Below are 18754 nucleotides of genomic sequence, written 5' to 3'. Positions count from 1 at the left end.
CCGAGGTATTCATAGTTCTCTTAGCAGGAAGTAATTAAGACTTAAAAAGGAAATTTCTGTTGTCTCTTAGGTTTGTGTCTGCAAAGTGCTTTGTTCCCAGGCATTTGTGTCTTCTAGTAGATGCTACAGTGTGCTGCTGCAAGCCTTGACTTCATGCTTTCAGAAACTTCCCTTCTTGTAAATTTTTAGTCTCCCCCAAACTTTAGCAAAATATATCTTTGTTTTCAGTAAAATTTAGTAAAGTACCATGCTTTCTTATTTTCCAGGAGTTTCCTAACCACCTAACCTCTCAGAACTGAACCAAAACGACATTGTTGCTGAAGCACTTGTTTTTAAGGTATGCATTATTTGGCTCTATAATTTCAGGCTTGTTCATAATCTATAATGTTTTTGAATTCAGTGATTTGTGTGGCAAATGGCTTTTACTTCTGGCTATAATATTAGAGAAACAGAAGAAACTTTATGCAATTTGATTTCTTTTTACTCTTGAGATTTTATTCGAAAGTAAATACAGGGAAAATTGTTGAAATAATGTAAAACCTTCTAGCCAGCCCTACCATGTATTTTAAATGTAGAGACATGAAAATTGACCACTGAAGTGGCATTAAACATAGCATCTTGGTCATAGAAACTTTATTTAGTTTGCCTTTGATTTAGAGATTTGCCTTTGATTTTTGCTAAACTTGGTTTTTAAGCTGGTGGGAATAATTCAACATCGTTTTCTATTGTGAATGAAAACAAGTTCCATTTCCCACTGGCTGCTTTTGATCGTCTCAACCAAAAAAGGTTTACGGTAAGCGTGTTCAGGATTTTACAGTCCTTGATCAGGACGCTGCAAAACCCAGTGCAAGCACAGACACCGCTTTGTGCTCTGAGGCGCTCTCCCTCTGAGAGCTCAGAGCCCAGCATCACACCCTCTCTCTGACGTGCGGATCCGTAGACACGTGAACCCTTGCTTTCCTTGGGAATGAGGACATTGATGCAAAAGAAACTAAGAGAAGTTATACAAAGCCCAGGGAAATGGATATATATGCACTCATCACACTGAATTTGTAAAATGCTTTTCTTTTCAAAGAACTGAGTAACTGCTATGGTGCCTCAGGATTCCTTCAGGGTTGCAGCTTTCAGATCACTACAACTGAGGCTTTGTCAAAGACCCTGTACGTGGTGCTTTGGGCAAACTGAGGCAAGCAAGCAATGGATTGCCAGGAGTTGGACATAATAATTGCTGTCTGAGCTGGGAGTAGAACTGAAAGCTACAACTCAGAAGTTTGATCTGATTTAACACTGTTGGTCGCTACTTAGCAGCACAGGGCCTCCCAGGCGGCTCCGTGGTAAAGAATCTGCCTACCCGTGCAGGAGACGCGGCTTCATTCCTGGGTTGGGAAGGTCCCCTGGAGAAGGAAATGGCAACCCACTTCAGTATTCTGGCCTGGGAAATTACATGGTCAGAGAAGTCTGGTGGGCTACAGTCTGTGAAGTTACGAAGAGCTGGACACAATTGAGCGTACACACTTAGCAGCAAGACTGGTTTCTTAGAAACTTAAGTCTTGGCATTGGTCCGTTTTGCCTGAAGATGATGGTAAATGCTATTGTGTTTCTAGGTAGATGGCACAGACTAAAACTATAGACTAAAATTTCTCTTCTCTGAAAGGAAAAGCCAATTAATGGAGTTGAACCAAGCCGCTTCTTATTCAAGATATGGTACACTTTTAAAAATCTCCAGCGGATCACAGATGGATATTCATTTTGATTGAAAAACATTTCCATTTTGGGAATGCCCTGGTGGTCCAGTGGTTAGAATTCCTTGCTTTCACTACTGAGGGTCCGGTTCAGTTGCTGGTCGGTGAATTATATAAGATTCCACAAGTTGCGCTGCATAGCCAAAAAAACATACCAACCTCGCAAACCCACTTCCATATTTCCAAAAATAATGTGTTTGTATTATTTTTAAGAGTTACTTCTAGAAGAAGGGAGATGGGGGGGCGGTCTTGATAAGATTTCAAGCCTTGAGAAGAAAGATTTGCAACTTGGCTAGGCTGCAGAAGGAAATCTTTTTTTTCCCCACTTTAGCGTATGGTATGGTGTGATAGCTTTTCTGTGATGAACAGTTAATAATGAGCTCTCTTTTAGGAAGTAATTCTTTAAACGGACTACCCAATGGTTACGTGTGTGGAAAGAAAGTTGTCCGTTGCCCACGTGGCATTGGGCCAACTGTGTGAGGGGGCTGCAGTCAGGCACTTGTATTGGGTGCAAAGGTCTTGACCAGTCTGGGTTTCCAAGCGTAATTTTTGGCTCACTTTATTGTCTTGCAAGTGATTGTGCCTCAGCATGGCTGTTTGTCCTGTGTCTTTCCTGGGCGCCGAGTACATTGTGGTCTCTTTTTTTTTTTTTCCTCTTAAGTAGTTCAGTCATATTTCCTTTGAAGAACCTTTTATTATTGTGTGACTTGATATATGGGCCTGCTGTTGAACATGACTTGCTTGACGTTGTCTTTTGGGAATGATTCTGTAGGATGACAATGACTGCTGTGTTTCTCTGCCTCTGGTGCTCTGCCTACAGGTGTTTGGAGAACCTTTGGAGTCAGGGAACTGCTGTTTTCAGGGGGCAGGGGCTGGAGGATGCTGGTGGGGGGTGGTGAAGGTAGGGTGAGGCGGTGGTTGGGGAAGTGAGTGCACTTGCAGAAAATTGTATAACCTCATTGCAGCTAGAAAGATGCTGGGAGAAGGATCTTGGAAGTAACCTGTTGGATGTAAGGGAATGATGTGGGTATTTTAGGTATATTTCAAGACTTTTATAGGAAAAGTGGTTTGTTCCTTAGCTTTTTGTTGTTGTTGACAAAGTTTCTCTTGAGAGTGAAGCCTCTCAGAAGCTGTGAAGAACAAATTAATAGATGTACAGTTGGTTGCTTAAAGGGCTCTTCTTGTGTCTTTGAGGAAAAGTTTAACAGGTAGTTTCTAGCACTTGCGAATGTACAGTCTGCCATAGAAGAGTTCACATGTAGTAGAGGCTTAATAGAGTTTGTTGAATAGTGAATAAATGCAGCCTAAAATTGCTGTTGGTACTGCTAAAGTTCTGTCATGCTGAAGCACAGATCCTTCGTATCTGTGTACCCGTACTATGTAGGATGTATTAGGTTGGCACAGAAGTAATTGTGGTTTTGGATCATGAATTTTAAATCATTATAACTAGGCTCAAACACATATTTATTACTCAAAGTAGGGACCATTACAATCAACATATTTTTGTCAATGAGAAATAAGTTAGTTTATTCCTGTAGCATAAAAATCCATGCCTCAGGGTTCAAAGAACTCATGGAAAGCATTTTCTGCCTCCTGCTGGTTGTGGAAGTGTTTTTCCCTGCAAAAAGTTGTCGAGATGCTTGAAGAAGTGGTAGTTGTTTGGTGAGAGGTCAGGTGAATGTGATGGAGGAGGCAAAACTTTGTAGCCCAATTCGTTCAACTTTTTGAAGTGTTGTACAACACGCGACTGGATGTTGTGGAAAAGAATTGGGCCCTTTTTGTTGACCAATACCAGCTACAGGCATTGCAGTTTTTGGTGCATCTCATCAATTTGCTGAGCATACTTCTCAGAGGTAATGATTTTGCCCGGATTCAGAAAGCTATAGTGGATCAAACAGGCAGCAGACCACCCAGCAGTGACCGTGACCCTTCTTCGCTGCAGCTTTGGCTTTGGAGCTTCCTCTCAGTCCAGCCACTGAGTTGGGCGTCGCCAGTTGTCATATAAAATCCACTTTTCGTCGCACGTCACAATCTGATCAAGAAATGGTTTGTGGTTGGTGTAGAGCAAGAGAAGATGACACTTCAGACAATGATTTTTTTTTTTTTATTTCTGGTCAGCTCACAAGGCACCCACTTACTGAGTTTTTTCACACTTCCAATTTGCTTCAAATGCTGAACGGCTGTAGATGGTAGATGTTGAGTTCTTTGCAGCCTCTTGTGTAGTTGTAAGAGGATCAGCTTTGATGATTGCTCTCAGTTGGTCATTGTCAACTTCTGATGGCCATCCACTACACTCATGTTCAAGGCTCTCCATCTCCTTTGCAAAACTTCTTGAACCATCACTGCATTGTACGTTCATTAGCAGTTCCTGGGCCAAATGCATTGTTGATGTTGTGAGTTGTCTCCACTGCTTTACAACTCATTTTGAACTTGAATTAAAAACTTGCTCGAATTTGCTGTTTGTGTAACATCATTTCCATAGTCCAAAGTAAATATAAAATAAATAGCAAATAATGTCATTAGCAAAAATCAAAGTGAGAAATATGCATTAAAGTGATATATTAATACAACATAACCACATTTAAGGATATATTTCCAGTATCAAATGGCAAAGTTCAACAGGGCAAAATCGCAATTACTTTAGCACCAACCTAATAATAAAGGCAAGAAGGGGAAATATTTAGTGCAGTGTTTTGGATCTTAAAAGCCTGTCCAGAATTGGGATGACTTTTTTCTTTTCTTTTTCTTTCCTTCCTTCTTTTTTTAAAAAAACACATCTTGTTTGGAAACATCACTTATTACAAAGGGGAATGATGTGTTGATTGCACAAAAGTATGGACACTTTATTGTTATGTGTTAATCCTGTTAAAAAATGGATATTAGTAATAGAAATGATGTTTTCCCATAATTGCTGAAGTAGGTGTTTCATACTGCAGCAGTTGAGCAGTCTGTTAGTTGAAAGGGATTAGTACTAAGCAGTACTGTAGGTGGTTCTGTAAACTGTTTCTAGAAGGATCTGCCTTTTTGTGTATTAAGTCACTCAGGCTGTGCACTCAGTATGGCCCAGTTTTGGTAGATTCATTGCTGAGTTAGGAATGTGCATTTTGTGCTTGATCACTTTTTAGCACATCATGTACAATTTTTCAAGATGCTTTTATATAGTTCATGTGCCCATATTCCCCTTACCGCAACCCATTAAAAAGTACTTGACACTTGTAAAGTGGAAATTGCCAGGTGAGCCTGTTTTTTTATGAGATTTTTATGTCGCCAGGCCCAAGTTAGGATCTGGGGGGACTTGGAATTAGGAATCTTTTTAAAAGAGGTACCCAAAACTCTTGTCATCTCACCACTCATAGTTTTGTAGTCCTCTATTTGCATTCCATAAATTTAGGATTTGAGAATAGGATGAAAATGGTTTCTTCAGTTGGTATCTCAAGCTCCTCAATTAGGGGAAAAAACCAGGAGATGAGCGGTTCTCATCTGTGCTGGAGGCAGGAGGCAGGGAACAGCACCGCCCAGGCTTCACAGGCAAGTGTTCCCAGCCTCAGGGGAAACTGCAGTCTTTGTGTTTTAAACTTTTCAACCTAATTTTCCTGTGTGTGAAATACTGTTCTTTTGTAAGAAGACTCTAATAAAGCATTTAAATCTCTTTTAAGTCCCAAATTTATCTGATGGAAAACAATGCTCAAAGACAAGTGTAAAGGAAAGTGTAAGTTTTCATTTAAGCATTTAATCTCAGGATCGTGTAGTGTTGAGCAAAAGGTTGTTAATTTATGTAGAAATAATATATCTGAAATTCTGTGATTCCCCTGAATGCTTCTGTGAACTATATAGATGGCAGTAGTGAAAAGCTTTATTTGTAGCTGCCTGACTTCTCTTATGGGAGGAGCATGTGTTTGGGTAAAATATTAGCATCAGTATTTCAGAGCCTTTTGAGATGAAAAGGGGGTTTTCTTTTCCTCTCTGAGAATGTAAGCTCCTTCATACATTAGTAAGATTTTATTCTGTGAATGCATGTATATGTGCTAGGAATAGCACCCTTGCTCCTCTGCCCACTGGATACCAGCAGGGTCTCCCGTTTCCCAGATGTGACGGCCGGATGACGTCTCCAGATACTGTCAGGTGTCCTTAGGGAGCAAAACTGCCTCTTTAGAACTACTTCTTTAGATTCTGTTTTCAGGCTTAAAGACATATAGAAAAGTTAAATTAGTAAATGACTTAAAATGAGTACTGTGCTGAATTTTTATTGGTCATATTGCAAACTAAAAAATTATAAAATATAGAGCCTTATTGGGGTTTAAAATATTTTCTATCTGCAGTTTTGAACTACTTATTTCAACCAGTTGTTTGAAAGATATAACTCCTTCAGGTGTACCAGAGGTTAGCATTTTTGGGGCAGTCTTAATTAATATCCTGTTTGTTCTATTTCTCAACTTCTAGCAAACCTTTGAATTTATGTCTGTCACTGGAAATGCTGGCAGTGGGCCTGCTGTAGAGAACGCTAGCCAAAAAAGATCCCTTTGGGCTCCACCCTTTCTAAATTTAGTTCATTCAGTCTCAGACTCTCAAGAGCCACCCAGGGCAGAGTTGGGTTGCTTCTTCTGGGATGCAGGTAGACTCTGGAGCAAACACTCTGCTTTTGGCTTATGTTTGGACCTGTGATGTGTGGTTGGTGTTGTGAAGTTGTGAGTACAATTCTCAGTGGTTTTTTTTTTTTTTGCAGGGGAGGGTGGAAAAATGCCCTCAGGACAGAGTTGAGAGAGAGGGAGAGAATGAGTAAGAGCAGGAAGGGAAGATTGAGAGAGAAATATTTATATTTTGGCAACTGATTGAAAATGAAAGAAGGTCGTAGCTGCCTTCTAAAAGGCTCTGGACTTGTTGCTTGACCCTGGCAGCTTGTCTACCAAGACCACTGCCCAGATCTTCAGTGCATCTCCTCTGTTATTTTGTTCTAATTTCAAAAGTAAACAGGGAACAGCTGTAATGTTGGAGAATTTTGTCGTGTAAGATAGTATTTATACCTGTTATTAACCAAAGTCATAGTTTAGCCAAGGTGCTTTTGTTTCTGATTTTTTGCCTTGTTTTGAGTTTTGTAGTCCTTTTGCTCTCTGCAAAGGGCTTCCCTGGTGGCTTAGATGGTAAAGAGTCTGCCTGCAGTGCAGGACACCAGGATTTGATCCCTGGGTCAGGAAGATCTGGAGAAGGAAAAGGCAACCCGCTCCAGTATTCTGGCCTGGAAAATTCCATGCACAGGAGCCTGGCAGACTACAGTCCGTGGGGTCATAAAGAGTCGGACACGACTGAGCAACTTCACTTTTTCACTTTGCTCTCCACAAGGGAGAGTGTTTCAAGACTTCAAGGAACTTATCTGCTTTGGTCATTCATCTGTTTGTAGAGGTTTGGCTTTAATTAAAAATCATTTTGAGACTTAAAAAAAAAAAAACTAAAGTAACAAAAATTACTTTATAGTAGAACTTCTAATTTGTTTGCTGGTTTCTGCCTTGCTTGGCTTTTTCTGTTCTTTGTTGCTTAATGGTTATTTTTCAGTACTTTTGATTTGCTTAAACATTTTCAGCTTTTTGAACGACGGCCATGAAAATGAGCAGAACTGTCCTTATTTTTGACGTGTGAAGAAATTTAAATGGATTTAGAATTAATGCCTTTGGAACTTAACAAGATACAGTAAACCATCTCTGCTCCCCCCACAATCCACACTAGTAAAATCGTCAGCTTGAAATCTGTTCCTCTCTTCTGCATCTTCTTCACTTTTGCTTTTAATAATAAACATACTATAGAATGTTCTTTGCTATTTTGAGGGTCCATGAGCATGGTTGTGGGTGCAACAATTCTTGTTTGGAATCTAAATAAATGAGACTGTCTCAAACAAACCTCACGGGAGAACAAAGAGGTCTTTTATCATCATAAGGAAAAAGAAATGGCAAAAGTGAGGAATTCTTCTCTTTCTTCAGTCAACTTAAAGGAGAGCTCCAAAGGTGTCAATCTGAGTACATGGCCTGAAAATGGAAGCACTGTTTACATTCACCAATAATGGTGTTACAAACCCGGTTTACTTCCAGTTTCTTATCATTTTGAGCCCAGAAACCTTTACCATATCCCATATTCAGTGGAAAACCTCTTCATGTTTTTAATTTGATTTTTTAATGTAGGCTACAGTTTATAATTCTTAATATCAAACAATAAGTATTATACCCTGCTGATTCTCTTTGTAAAATGAACATGCAGGGTATGTGGGTATTGTAAGTCATTTTAAAACACTGTGGAAAAAAAAACACTATGAGAAATTCACAAAGCTAGTGAATCTTACTGTACATCACAGTTACAGACTAAACGGGCTGTTTTCATACTTGAGTAGGTGACACCAGTTTTTGACTGAATATTGGCAATTACATATCTCTTCCATAATTTATCTTTTTATTTTCTTTCCCTTACAACTTTCAGGTAGAACTTTAGACTTCATAGCACTGAATTAACCTGCACTGAAAGCTGTTTACCTGCAGTTGTTCACTTTTGTTGAAAGTGACCATGTCTCAAGTTCAAGTGCAAGTTCAGAACCCATCTGCTGCTCTCTCAGGGAGCCAAATACTGAACAAGAACCAGTCTCTTCTCTCACAGCCTTTGATGAGTATTCCTTCTACTGCTAGCTCTCTGCCCTCTGAAAATGCAGGTAGACCTATTCAAAACTCTGCTTTACCCTCTGCATCTGTTACACCCACCAGTGCAGCTGCAGGTAAGCTATGATCCAAGTGTCTTCTGTTTCAAATGTTTTCTTAGCCTGTGTTCTGACCTGATCAGTAGATTGCAGATACAGGGAGCTCTTGCACATTTACCTTTAGGAGGCAGGAGAAAGTATACCACCCACACTTCCTTATACCAGATATAAAATGCACTTGATGATATCCTGGCTTGATGGAGGCCTTTTACATACCATTTCAAAGTGTAAGGAAGAAAATTGGAAACCAAACTATAAAGCCTACTCTGTTATAAACTGGTAGCTGGCAGAAAAAAATTGAGCAATAAATAGCACTTTGGATATTCATTGTTATATGGGAAAATTCTGCTGTTAAAATGATTTCCCAGAACTGATTTGTAGGTGTAAGTGCCCTTTTTGTAGGTCTGTAAGATTTATCCCAAGCAAGGGGGACAGCCAGATTTGGGGACACAAAAGAATGTGTTGGCATTTGCAAATTTTTATTTTGACTAAGTAAGTTTAAGTTGCCATCCAGAGGTAGTTGAGAAATCACAGTGAGGGCCAATGAGAAATTGAACAAAGCAGCAGAGATGTTTAAAAAGGAAGCCGTCAAATTTGAATATTAGGAAAACAAAAATGAAATAAAAATATCCATGGATCAGAAAAGACTTGCAACCCATGGGGAAATAACCCTTAAAAACAATATTCTGCTCCCCAAATCTCCCCTCTCCTCCTCCCAAGTTGCAAAGCCAATTAAAGGGGGTATCAGCATAGGTGTCTCTATACTAGAGTCACCTTGTAATAAACTCTTCGTAGCCCTTAGTGCCTGACATTTCCCTTGCATTTCCTCTTCCATTCTCTCGTTTCCTTTACTTTGTATCTCTCTTCTTAGAGTTTTAGCTTGTCCCACTCTCGGCTGCACAGACTCTGTCATGCTGCTACCTCTAGACTTCCTTGGACCAGCTCACCAGATGGCGTTCTTGACTTGTCATAGTCCCCTAGAGGTTCAGTGTTCCCCATATTTGCCATTTGAATACCACCTTAATAGGAAATGGCACGGACTAGTTCAGTCCTCTGGGATTTAATTGCTTTTTCTTCTAATGTGTTCTCATATCCACATTTTGTTGACTTTATAAAACTCCCGCCCTCCAAGACCATTTTATTTTAGTTACATAATTATTAAAGATAGGTGAAGTCTGAGGATGGCAGCCTCTGGAGATAAGACAAGCAGCTGCCCCAGGAATGAGAAGTATTAGCTATTTGGAAAAAGACAGTCCTTGTTTGAGAAATGGTATTGGCATATTGCGTTTTGTGAAATAATGAGCCGGGCGCAGCGGACAGCTGTGCAGTGACCAGTGCGTGTGTGTGTCTCTGCTCAGAAGGCCTCCTGGTGCTCCCTTGGTTATGATAGCAGTCCTTCATCTGATTTCAGATCTCGCGTGCTTGCCACGGCTTAGTTATTCCTCTGACTTCTGTTCTCTCTCGCTTGAAGACACACCCCCCTCCTAGGTTACCTGACTTCAACTGGTTCAGAAAAGATCCCAGCAGTGTCTTCAGATATTTGCCCTCAATGTGGTTTGCAGTTTTGCATCGCTGTTGCTCTGAATCGTTAGACTTTGCGTTTGCTTTCCCTATCTTCATATCCCTGGAGAGCCGCAGTCTCAAACACTGCTAGTTGACTTCAATGCTCTTACATTATTTTTCAGTTCCTTCTAACATGGCACACCCTAAAGAGAAAACCCCAATGTGTCTTGTGAATGAGTTAGCCCGTTTCAACAAGATTCAGCCTGAGTATAAGCTTTTGCGTGAGCAAGGTCCAGCTCACGGTAAGGTAAATATTGTCCATACTGCTTGTGCATTTATAACCCACTAGGAATGTTTTCTTTGTTTTCATACAGTTGCAAGTGGTGCAGTGATTCAAAACATATATTTGAAACTGCTGAGGTTGTTTTAAAGAGATGCAGAAGTACAGATTTTGGGCGAGTCACTTCTTTTTTCCATCCTTGCAGAGTGGGTCAAACAAAAGAGATGCTCCTCTGGGGGATATTTGGCTTTTAAAACTTCAGTTAGCGTGTGGTTGTTTAGGATTCTGAGTCAAGACAAGTCCCAAGCACCTGTGAATGGTGTCCTATGAGTTTCCCAGGGTCTGGGCCTCCTGGTTGCAGCCTCTGTCTGGCTCCTTTCCTGTTTGTTTGCACGTGCATAGGTACCATAGATCTGGTCAGGGAGAGGAGGTGAATGGGAAATCAGTGTTGCCTCTTGTTCAGAATCAGATACAGGGTTTGAATGTGCGAGGTAGAAATTAATCTCCCCGTGAGTACATGGAATTATCTCTGATTTCAGGTACCCTTGACACTCTCATCTTAGAGGATGAAAGACTGACTGTAATTTGAATTTTTACTGTCTGTTATTCAGGAGTTCAGTCTTTTAAGCTTGCTTGATATCTGTGCTAAGGTACCTCTTGGACCCTAAAGGTTTGCGTCTCTGGCTTTATCTTTTGCAGCTACAGTATGAGAGATAAGGAATTAGGCCTATTTCTGATTCTAGCCTTGAAGTAAGAAAATACAGTTTTATAAGGATGAGTTGTTTGTCTCTTTGTGCCTCAGTTTTCCTGAGGTGCAAACCTCAAACCTTGAATGATACCAAGTTTCTCTTTTTTTCCTGGACTAAACGTAGCATTGACCACAATCATGAACAGTTCCCATAGGGTAGCGTGTTTTGGTTAGTTGTCTTTGGAGTCAGACAGATCTGGGTTTGAATCTTAACTTTTTACTAACTTGGTGACCTTGTGCAGGTTACTACTTTTTTTGAAACTCCGTTTCCTCATCTGTAAAATGGAGATAGTGTTACCTACCAAGTAGGTGTATTGTGAGAATATATATCAAAGTGTGGAGTACAGTGTCTGGCACATAGTAAATGCTTGAGAAATGGTAGCTATTACAATTAAGCAATTATACATTTAAGAAAAACAAATTTCCCACTCTCATGAAGGTAGTTTTAATATTATTCTAAAGCATAATTATATTTGAAATATTTCTTTACTTTTAGAAGGCAATTAGCCAATTTTTTGGTAACTGTTCTGTTTCTTCTACAGGATTTTTTTTGCAGATCTTAACTTTGGGATTCCCTTTATTAACTGTCTCTGGTATTTTTGGAAGTATGTACTTTCTCACTTGAACTTTAGTACTTTTTAGGTAATTTGGCTGTGTGTTCAGTCTGTAGCTGCATTTTTTTTTTTTTGCCTACAAGTTGTTCAAAGAGAAATATTTATTCCCTCCTTGATGATTATTAGACTATTTAAAAAGTCAGAGGTCTGGTGTCCTTTTAATTCTGTGTGAACCGAGGTCTCACCTCACCACCGCCCTCCACCCAGAAGGCACGGCGTGGCGGCAGCGCCGAGGGACAGTCCTGGAGACGGTGAGACGGACCGTGAATAACTCTCTTCTGTCTTATAGCACTGTCCCCCTTCCATGTCTTCCCGTGAAAGGGTCACGGAAATGACGGAGGGATCGCACAGCGTTGCCGACTGCTTCTGCTGTGTGACTCCTCATGCCAGCCAGGGTTTTGAGTTCATGCTGTTGGTGCTTAAATGAGTAACTTTATGAACTGCAACATAAATACAGGAGACCCCTAATATTTCAAGGGGGATGAAGGATTCTTAAATTTTTCGCCCTTTAGTGGAAGCTGTGCACTGAGGGAATCCTGAAGTTAAGACCTACAAGAAAAATCACCTCTAAAGGCAAGTTAGCCCCATCCCTTGAGGCACCAAATTTAAGTGACCTGGACATACTCAAATCACCATTTCTCACGTGAATTATTTGTAAGTGAAATAAAGTGATAGATTCCGTGATCAAGAAAATCAGAAGAATAGAAGCTCCAAAGTAGTGAACCTCAAACATTGAAGTGCGTCAGAGTGACTTCGGGAGCTTATTAAAAACACACAGGCTCAGGCCTCCCCTCGTGCTGTTCTTCTCAGGCGGAACCCCTGGCACGCGTGTCTTACCAGGCTTCCTGGGTTACTCTTCAGATGCACACGAGTGTTAAAGAATCACTGCACTGTGGTGGGTCCTAGTGCTTTTTGGATGAATTATTTGTCCATCTGATGGGATTAACATAACCTAACTTTACAAATAGAGCGTGCACACAAGTTCCCTTTATACTTGAAAAAAGAGGGTTGTCATTGTCCGCAATTGTTAAGGGCAAAATTAGCTCTTTTGAATGCCTCCTTAGAATTGAGTTCAGAAATGTTAGATCTTTGCTTGCAGTGAATCTCAGCTTCTGAAAGGAGGGGCAGTGTCTGAATAGTACAGTCTTAGGAAAGTAAAAGGTAGCGTTGTAAAACCTGAATGACATTCCCAAATTCACTTGAGGTTTTGGCCTAATGGAGTTGTATTTTCAGACTAGAATCAATGAACAAATTAACAAATGCTGTCTTCATTTGTCTGAGGTACTATTATGTGTCTAAATTAAGCTTGCTAAATTTCTTCCATGAGAAGAAATGGGAAGACAATTTTTATTTGGATGGCTTCCAGATAATCAGCATTTAATATTTTAATATATAAGAGAACAGTTTTAAATTTCTGTACTTATACCCATCTTTCAAAAGATACTTTTTTCATGGAGTGCTATGCAATACAAGTCAATAATGTATGTATCTTTTCATGTTTCTAGAAACAGTGAAAAGGGGGATGAAGGGATAAATTACAAAGATAATGACCAGGCCTTTTAAACCATGACCATAAGTTATGTTCAAGGTCCGAGTGACATATTGTAGCCAACATCAGGTTTCCTGAATTGAGAGCTCACGATTTTCATTTGTAGGTGTTTACAGTGCAGCTCACACTTGGCGATCAGCACTGGGAAGCTGAAGGAACTAGTATTAAAAAAGCCCAACACACAGCTGCTGCCAAAGCTTTGGAAGGAACAAAATTTCCTAAACCTATAGTCCGCCCTTTTCGTAGCGAAGGAAGAAATCCAGGTATTATGCGTGGGCCAAGACAGGTTCCTTTCAAAAGTGTGTCTAGAGGTATCCGTTTAGTATGTGTATGAATTCTTTCTTAACTAACTCGTTGATTTTGAAAGCACAGAGTCTGCACTACCAGTGGCAAATGCTTATCTTTGTGGAATCTTACCGCACTCTAAAACAGTGGTTCCCAATCTCCAGTCCCTCGATGCCTGATGATCTGGAGAGGTGATCACGGGAGGTGGGGAATGTCACCAAACGATTTCGGAGACTTTCAGAAAAGCTTAACGAAAGGAAAAAATTTTTTTTTTCTTTTGATTAGGGTTGTATAGATTATGAGAAGGTGGGTTTTAGCTAAAATCACTTCAACTTTGTGTGGTAATATTGATTATAACATGTTGATCGTAACCCGATTGTCAGTTTTACGTCTCTTGATGATTAACAAGAATGAGAAAATAATTTAGATATTTATTTCTTAAATTCAGATTAATAGATATCTCTTCAGGCAAGGGTCCCAGTTGGGGAGAATACTGTTAAAGAGGAGTGTCCTGTGAAAGCTTGGGGACCACCGACCTGGCAGCTGTAGGTAGAAGTGGCTGTTGTAGGAGAGTCCCCCCTCAAGTGTATGAAGTCACCCGGGCCCTTGGCATGCAGGAACGATCCGGGAAGGCCTCGGCCACGCTTTCTCTGTGGGATCTTTGCTTCACGTTTATCCTCTGCTGCAGATAAATTTTATGGGTCAGAGCTGCTCTTACTTAAAACACAACTATTTGAATTGTGTAAAAAATATAGTTCATATGTTAGCTAAGAAAGAAAAAAAAAGGCTAATTACTTATGTGACGCTCTGACTTTGCAGACTCAAAGATATTCTTATAAGTTTGATTTATGCACTAGATTAGTCAAACCAGTTATGGTACTGAATCAAGTCATTTTTGTTTTCCTCTACCTACATCCTAAAGAAGCATTTTCAAGTGGATTTTTGTGTGCATTTCAATTGAACTTTGCCATTGCTAGTGTTGTTCTGTGTTTGATATGAAGCTATTGATTTTAAATGTGACTGGACTGACACTAATCTTTCCAGGTTGGTTTTCTTTTTAAATGATTTTTAAAGGTTTATGAATTGGATGAACTTAGAGGGGAAAAAAGAGAAGGATGAATGATGAGTATTTTCTAAAGTTGATAATTCTGAGATAACCTGAGATAAACTTGTTCCTGTTGTATATGGAAACAGAACTCATTTTTCTAACAAGTATTACCACAAATCGAATCCCATTATAAATATTAAGAATGAAGACATCTAAGTATTTTGTGGGTCTCATCTGACTTCTCCAGATAGAATTTACAGGCTCCTCCTCGGCGATTCTGCACCTTCCCTTACAGCACACGTAATGCTGTATCGTAGTTCTTGCAGTGTGTCTTGTGTTCTCTGGACTCCTCTGGGACAAGGATTGTGTTTCTCAAGCTTAGCACAGAGCTTTGCCTCCAGTTAGTACTGAATAAATGCATTGTCCTATGAAATAATGTGTACGGACATCCTTCCAAGTGTAAGCCGGCCAGTCAGTACAACCAAAGTTATATTGGTTGAGTATTGCCAAACAGTGAAATGAGTTGGACAGTCCTGTGGGATCTCTTAATCATGAAATCTGATGTGTACTGGAACCTGTTTCTGACACCGCCTCTCACCGCTGACATCTCGTGTCGCGTGGCTGCTCCTCAGCAGCCCTTACTGTGTATTTTGTGCTGTGATTGTGTATTAATGCCTAGAAATCGTAGCAGATCCTTGGATTTCCTGACCTGATGCCTAGCAGTGAAATGCATCATGAGTCCAATTAGTAGAAAGCATGCTATTCTATTTGATTTTAGTGAGTATCATTCTCATATGAGGAAAAAAAGTTCTTTGTTTTGATTCTGTGTTGCAGAAAGCATAACCCCTACTGTAGAGCTAAATGCACTGTGCATGAGACTTGGGAAAAAACCAATGTATAAGCCTGTCGACCCTTACTCTCGGATGCAGTCCACCTACAACTACAACATGAGAGGAGGTGCTTATCCCCCAAGGTACGTGTCTGTTTTGTTTTAGATCCAGGTGAAACTATATTTGCTCTTTGATGTAGAATAGTAAGATGTATAGATTGTAGAGTGCGTAATGGTCTGGTCCTCTTTGGCCTGCCAAAGGCTACTGTCAGTCTGCATCATCCTGGTGTCACTGGAACTGCATTTTGATGCTCTTCCGACTCCTCTCATTGGAAAGGTCTTAGGCACATTCCTCACAAGCAGTACAGCTTGTGCCCCGAGCAGTCTGGTTAAATAAAGATCACCCGTGTAACTGCTTTGTGCAACTGAGTCATATTTGAACACGATTCCTGTGACACCACAATTCTCAGCCCTCATAGATTTCTTGATTATTGTTTACTGGGTACTTTTTGACTTTTGAACTTACTTATGTGCTTTGTAAATAGCCTTGGTATACAGGTGCAGTGCAATATTAATTGAAATCTGAAGGTGCCATGCATTTAAAACCTTCTCGAGGTCTAAAGACGCTAGTGGAGAGATTGATGATCAAACTTGAGGTCTTTACTTCCCTGCCCTACTTTGGGGTGGGAGTGAGGTGGAGGCCAAAGCCATTTTAAAAATAGAAACCAGCCTCTGCCAGGCTCCAGGCTGTTGGGATTTCTAGAAATGAGGGTCCTTTCTACAAGACTTTGGTTAAAAAATTTCCATTCTTTTCTGGAGACATGAAAGGGTGAATTTCAGGTACGAGAAAGTAGAGCAAGTCAAGTTTTTTTTCTTAATCAAAGTCTAATCCAGTTTAGATTTTGTAAGTATGGGTTAGCTTTATAAATTGAACTCATGTAATTTGTAAGCCAACTTATTTTGTGAAATGTAAACAGTATTTGCTCATACTGTGTGGCAGTTCTAATCTAGCATAAACATATGAAATCTCTGGGTGTGTTGAGGAGGACTCATTATTGGCAAGCGAACGCTGCTGTAATTAGGACCTGTGATGAAGGAAGTACCTGGAATCTGTCAGAGACGGTATGGTGACTTATTTGAGACTAATTTTCCTCACCCCTTCTATTTTTAGGTACTTTTACCCATTTCCAGTCCCACCTTTACTCTATCAAGTTGAACTTTCTGTGGGAGGACAGCAATTTAATGGGAAAGGAAAGACGAGACAGGCTGCGAAGCACGATGCTGCTGCGAAAGCCCTGAGGATCCTGCAGAGCGAGCCCCCGCCCGAGAGGCTGGAGGTGAGGCTCGGGCCGAGCAGGCGCCCCCTGGCGCTGGGGGTGGTGCGGGAGGGCGCGAGGAGACACGGCTTCAGGCTGGGTTTTCTAAGAGGGTGCGTTGAGAGCTGTGCTTACTCTTCATTGTTAGGTAACATACAGATTCTGGTACCCTGTAGGTTTCTTGCCTTTCTCATCCCCCATCCCCCTCAAAAATTCTAGCAGGAAAGTCAGGTGCCTTCTTGTGCACTCAGTGGCGTAGTTCTGAGTGAACGTGTTAGAAAGATTGTGACTCACTTGAGTGGTGAAGAGCACGCGTGGATGAACTCTTCCGTGCTGAGCATTATTCTTGTCAGAATCTGTGATTTATGGTACCAGGTTAGGGGATTTTCTGAAGCCATTTTGATCAGAAGTTTTCTGTATTGTCTTGAAATGTCTGTTAACCATTTCTGCTTAACGAACTGTCCCAAGACTTCGTGGCTTAAATACCTCCAGGCCTTTATCCTGCTCACAGGCCTGTGGTCCAGGGGGAGCGTGGCATGGAGACCTCATGTCCGCCGCACACAGCCGCGGGCCTGGAGGGTCTCTTCTGAGGTGGCGCTCTCGCCAGGCAGCTGCGCTGTCACCTGCGGTCAAAGAGGGGGCCTTGGTCCCGCGACCTCAGTTCCCCTCCTGGTTGGCCTGAGCAGAGACTCTACACACCCTCACGGTATGGTGGTTCCGTCCCAGGAGGGCGCGTTCTAGAAGACAGGAGGTGGAAGCCACCGCCAGTGTCTCAGGGCCCCGGCCCAGAATTCAGCCCAGCACCACTTCTGCCGTATCCTGTAGGTCAAACAGGCATGAGCCCAGACTCAAGAAGGGGCTACAGGAGCTCACTTTTATTTATTTATTTATTTATGTGTTGAGGTAAAATTCACATAATTTCATAGTTTTAACCATTGTAAGTATACAGGTCAGTGACCGTTGGTACGTTCACAATGTTGAGAAACCCCACTTGTGGAGTTTGGATGAGATGAGTATCAAAGAATCTGGGGCTTATTTTTTTTATTTTTGGCTACAGCGTGCAGCTTGTGGGACTGTTCCCCAACCAGGGATCCAGCCCAGGCCCTTGGCAGTGAGACTGTGGAGCCCCGTCCACTGGACCCCCAGGGCGTTCCCCTGGGGGCTGTGTTTTAAGATGATCACGATAGATATAGGATGTTGTGAGTAAATAGGAACATAGGTCTTAGAACATCACTAAGTCATCACTAAAAGGACTCCACGCTATTGAGCAGCCAGAGTATTAGTGGCTGGCTCTGATGAAGCAGTCGCTCCCCGAACGCCCAGGAGAGCCCGCTGAGTAGAAGACGTTGTGGTTTCATGGTTCTGTTTAGCACAGCATGAAATGCCTCCTGAGCATACCCCTTGGAAGCATTTGACTTTTCTTGCTAGAGAGACAAGTTCTCAAACAATCAGAAGATCTTGCACAGAACGTTGGGCCAAATGGGTGATGACAGGTATGAAGTTTGGGGACCCTTGGCAGGATGCTTGCAGAGGTCTGCTGTGCCCAACCGTCGTCCCCTGGGTCCACCCAGCTCAGGGCAGTGCTCTGTGGCTTCATGGCCAGCTGCATGGGAAGGGTTTGTTTTTCTTTTGTTTCGGGGCATTTCCATCTTGAGTGCAATCACACATTTTAACAGAGATGTTCTATTTCCAGAGTTCACTGAGGACCAAATAGAAAGGAATGGACTATAACTTAGGAGGATTTATTGAAGTGAAAGGATGAAGTCCTTAGTGGTGAAATTTGTTAAAGCCCTGAAGGTAGTGAAATTTGAGTCATTTTTGGAGGCTTTGCATTTGTTGAGTTGACTTTGGTGCTAATCTAATTGGAATTAGATGGAGTAGGTATTTATTGGTTCCTTCTAGCCAGCAGTTGTTAAACGATTACTGAACGCTGGTATGTGGGTTGTCTGCTTCGGAATCACTTGAGAACTTAAAAAATTCCTTGGCCTAACCCACACGATTCTAGATTCTAATGCAGTAGGCTAAGACCCATGAGTCTGGCTTTTTTTTTTTCTTCTTTTTCCTGGCCATGCCACATGGCATGTGGGATCTTAGTTCCCTTACCAGGAAT

The 18754-nt window shown here is 41.2% G+C and overlaps 1 protein-coding gene across 8 annotated transcripts in view; it reads left to right on the top strand.

Annotated features, from left to right (window-relative positions):
* Nucleotides 1-18754, top strand: part of STAU1 (staufen double-stranded RNA binding protein 1) — a 54913-nt gene that overhangs the window by 9891 nt on the left and 26268 nt on the right. For 4 of the 8 annotated variants that reach the window (XM_061127451.1, XM_061127448.1, XM_061127449.1 and 1 more), the window contains exons 2-7: nucleotides 267-337; nucleotides 8202-8490; nucleotides 10158-10282; nucleotides 13273-13429; nucleotides 15334-15472; nucleotides 16500-16665. In XM_061127451.1, the coding sequence (XP_060983434.1) occupies nucleotides 8286-8490; nucleotides 10158-10282; nucleotides 13273-13429; nucleotides 15334-15472; nucleotides 16500-16665 (792 nt within the window). In that variant the 5' untranslated portion in view covers nucleotides 267-337; nucleotides 8202-8285. Of the gene's footprint in view, nucleotides 1-266; nucleotides 338-8201; nucleotides 8491-10157; nucleotides 10283-13272; nucleotides 13430-15333; nucleotides 15473-16499; nucleotides 16666-18754 lie in introns of those variants that run through there. The other 4 variants (XM_061127453.1, XM_061127452.1, XM_061127454.1 and 1 more) reach the window with 3 other exon arrangements.

The sequence above is a fragment of the Dama dama genome, chromosome 23 (genome assembly GCF_033118175.1).
Source record: "Dama dama isolate Ldn47 chromosome 23, ASM3311817v1, whole genome shotgun sequence".
Lineage (NCBI taxonomy): Eukaryota > Metazoa > Chordata > Mammalia > Artiodactyla > Cervidae > Dama > Dama dama.
This window is presented reverse-complemented; position numbering and strand designations above follow the sequence as displayed.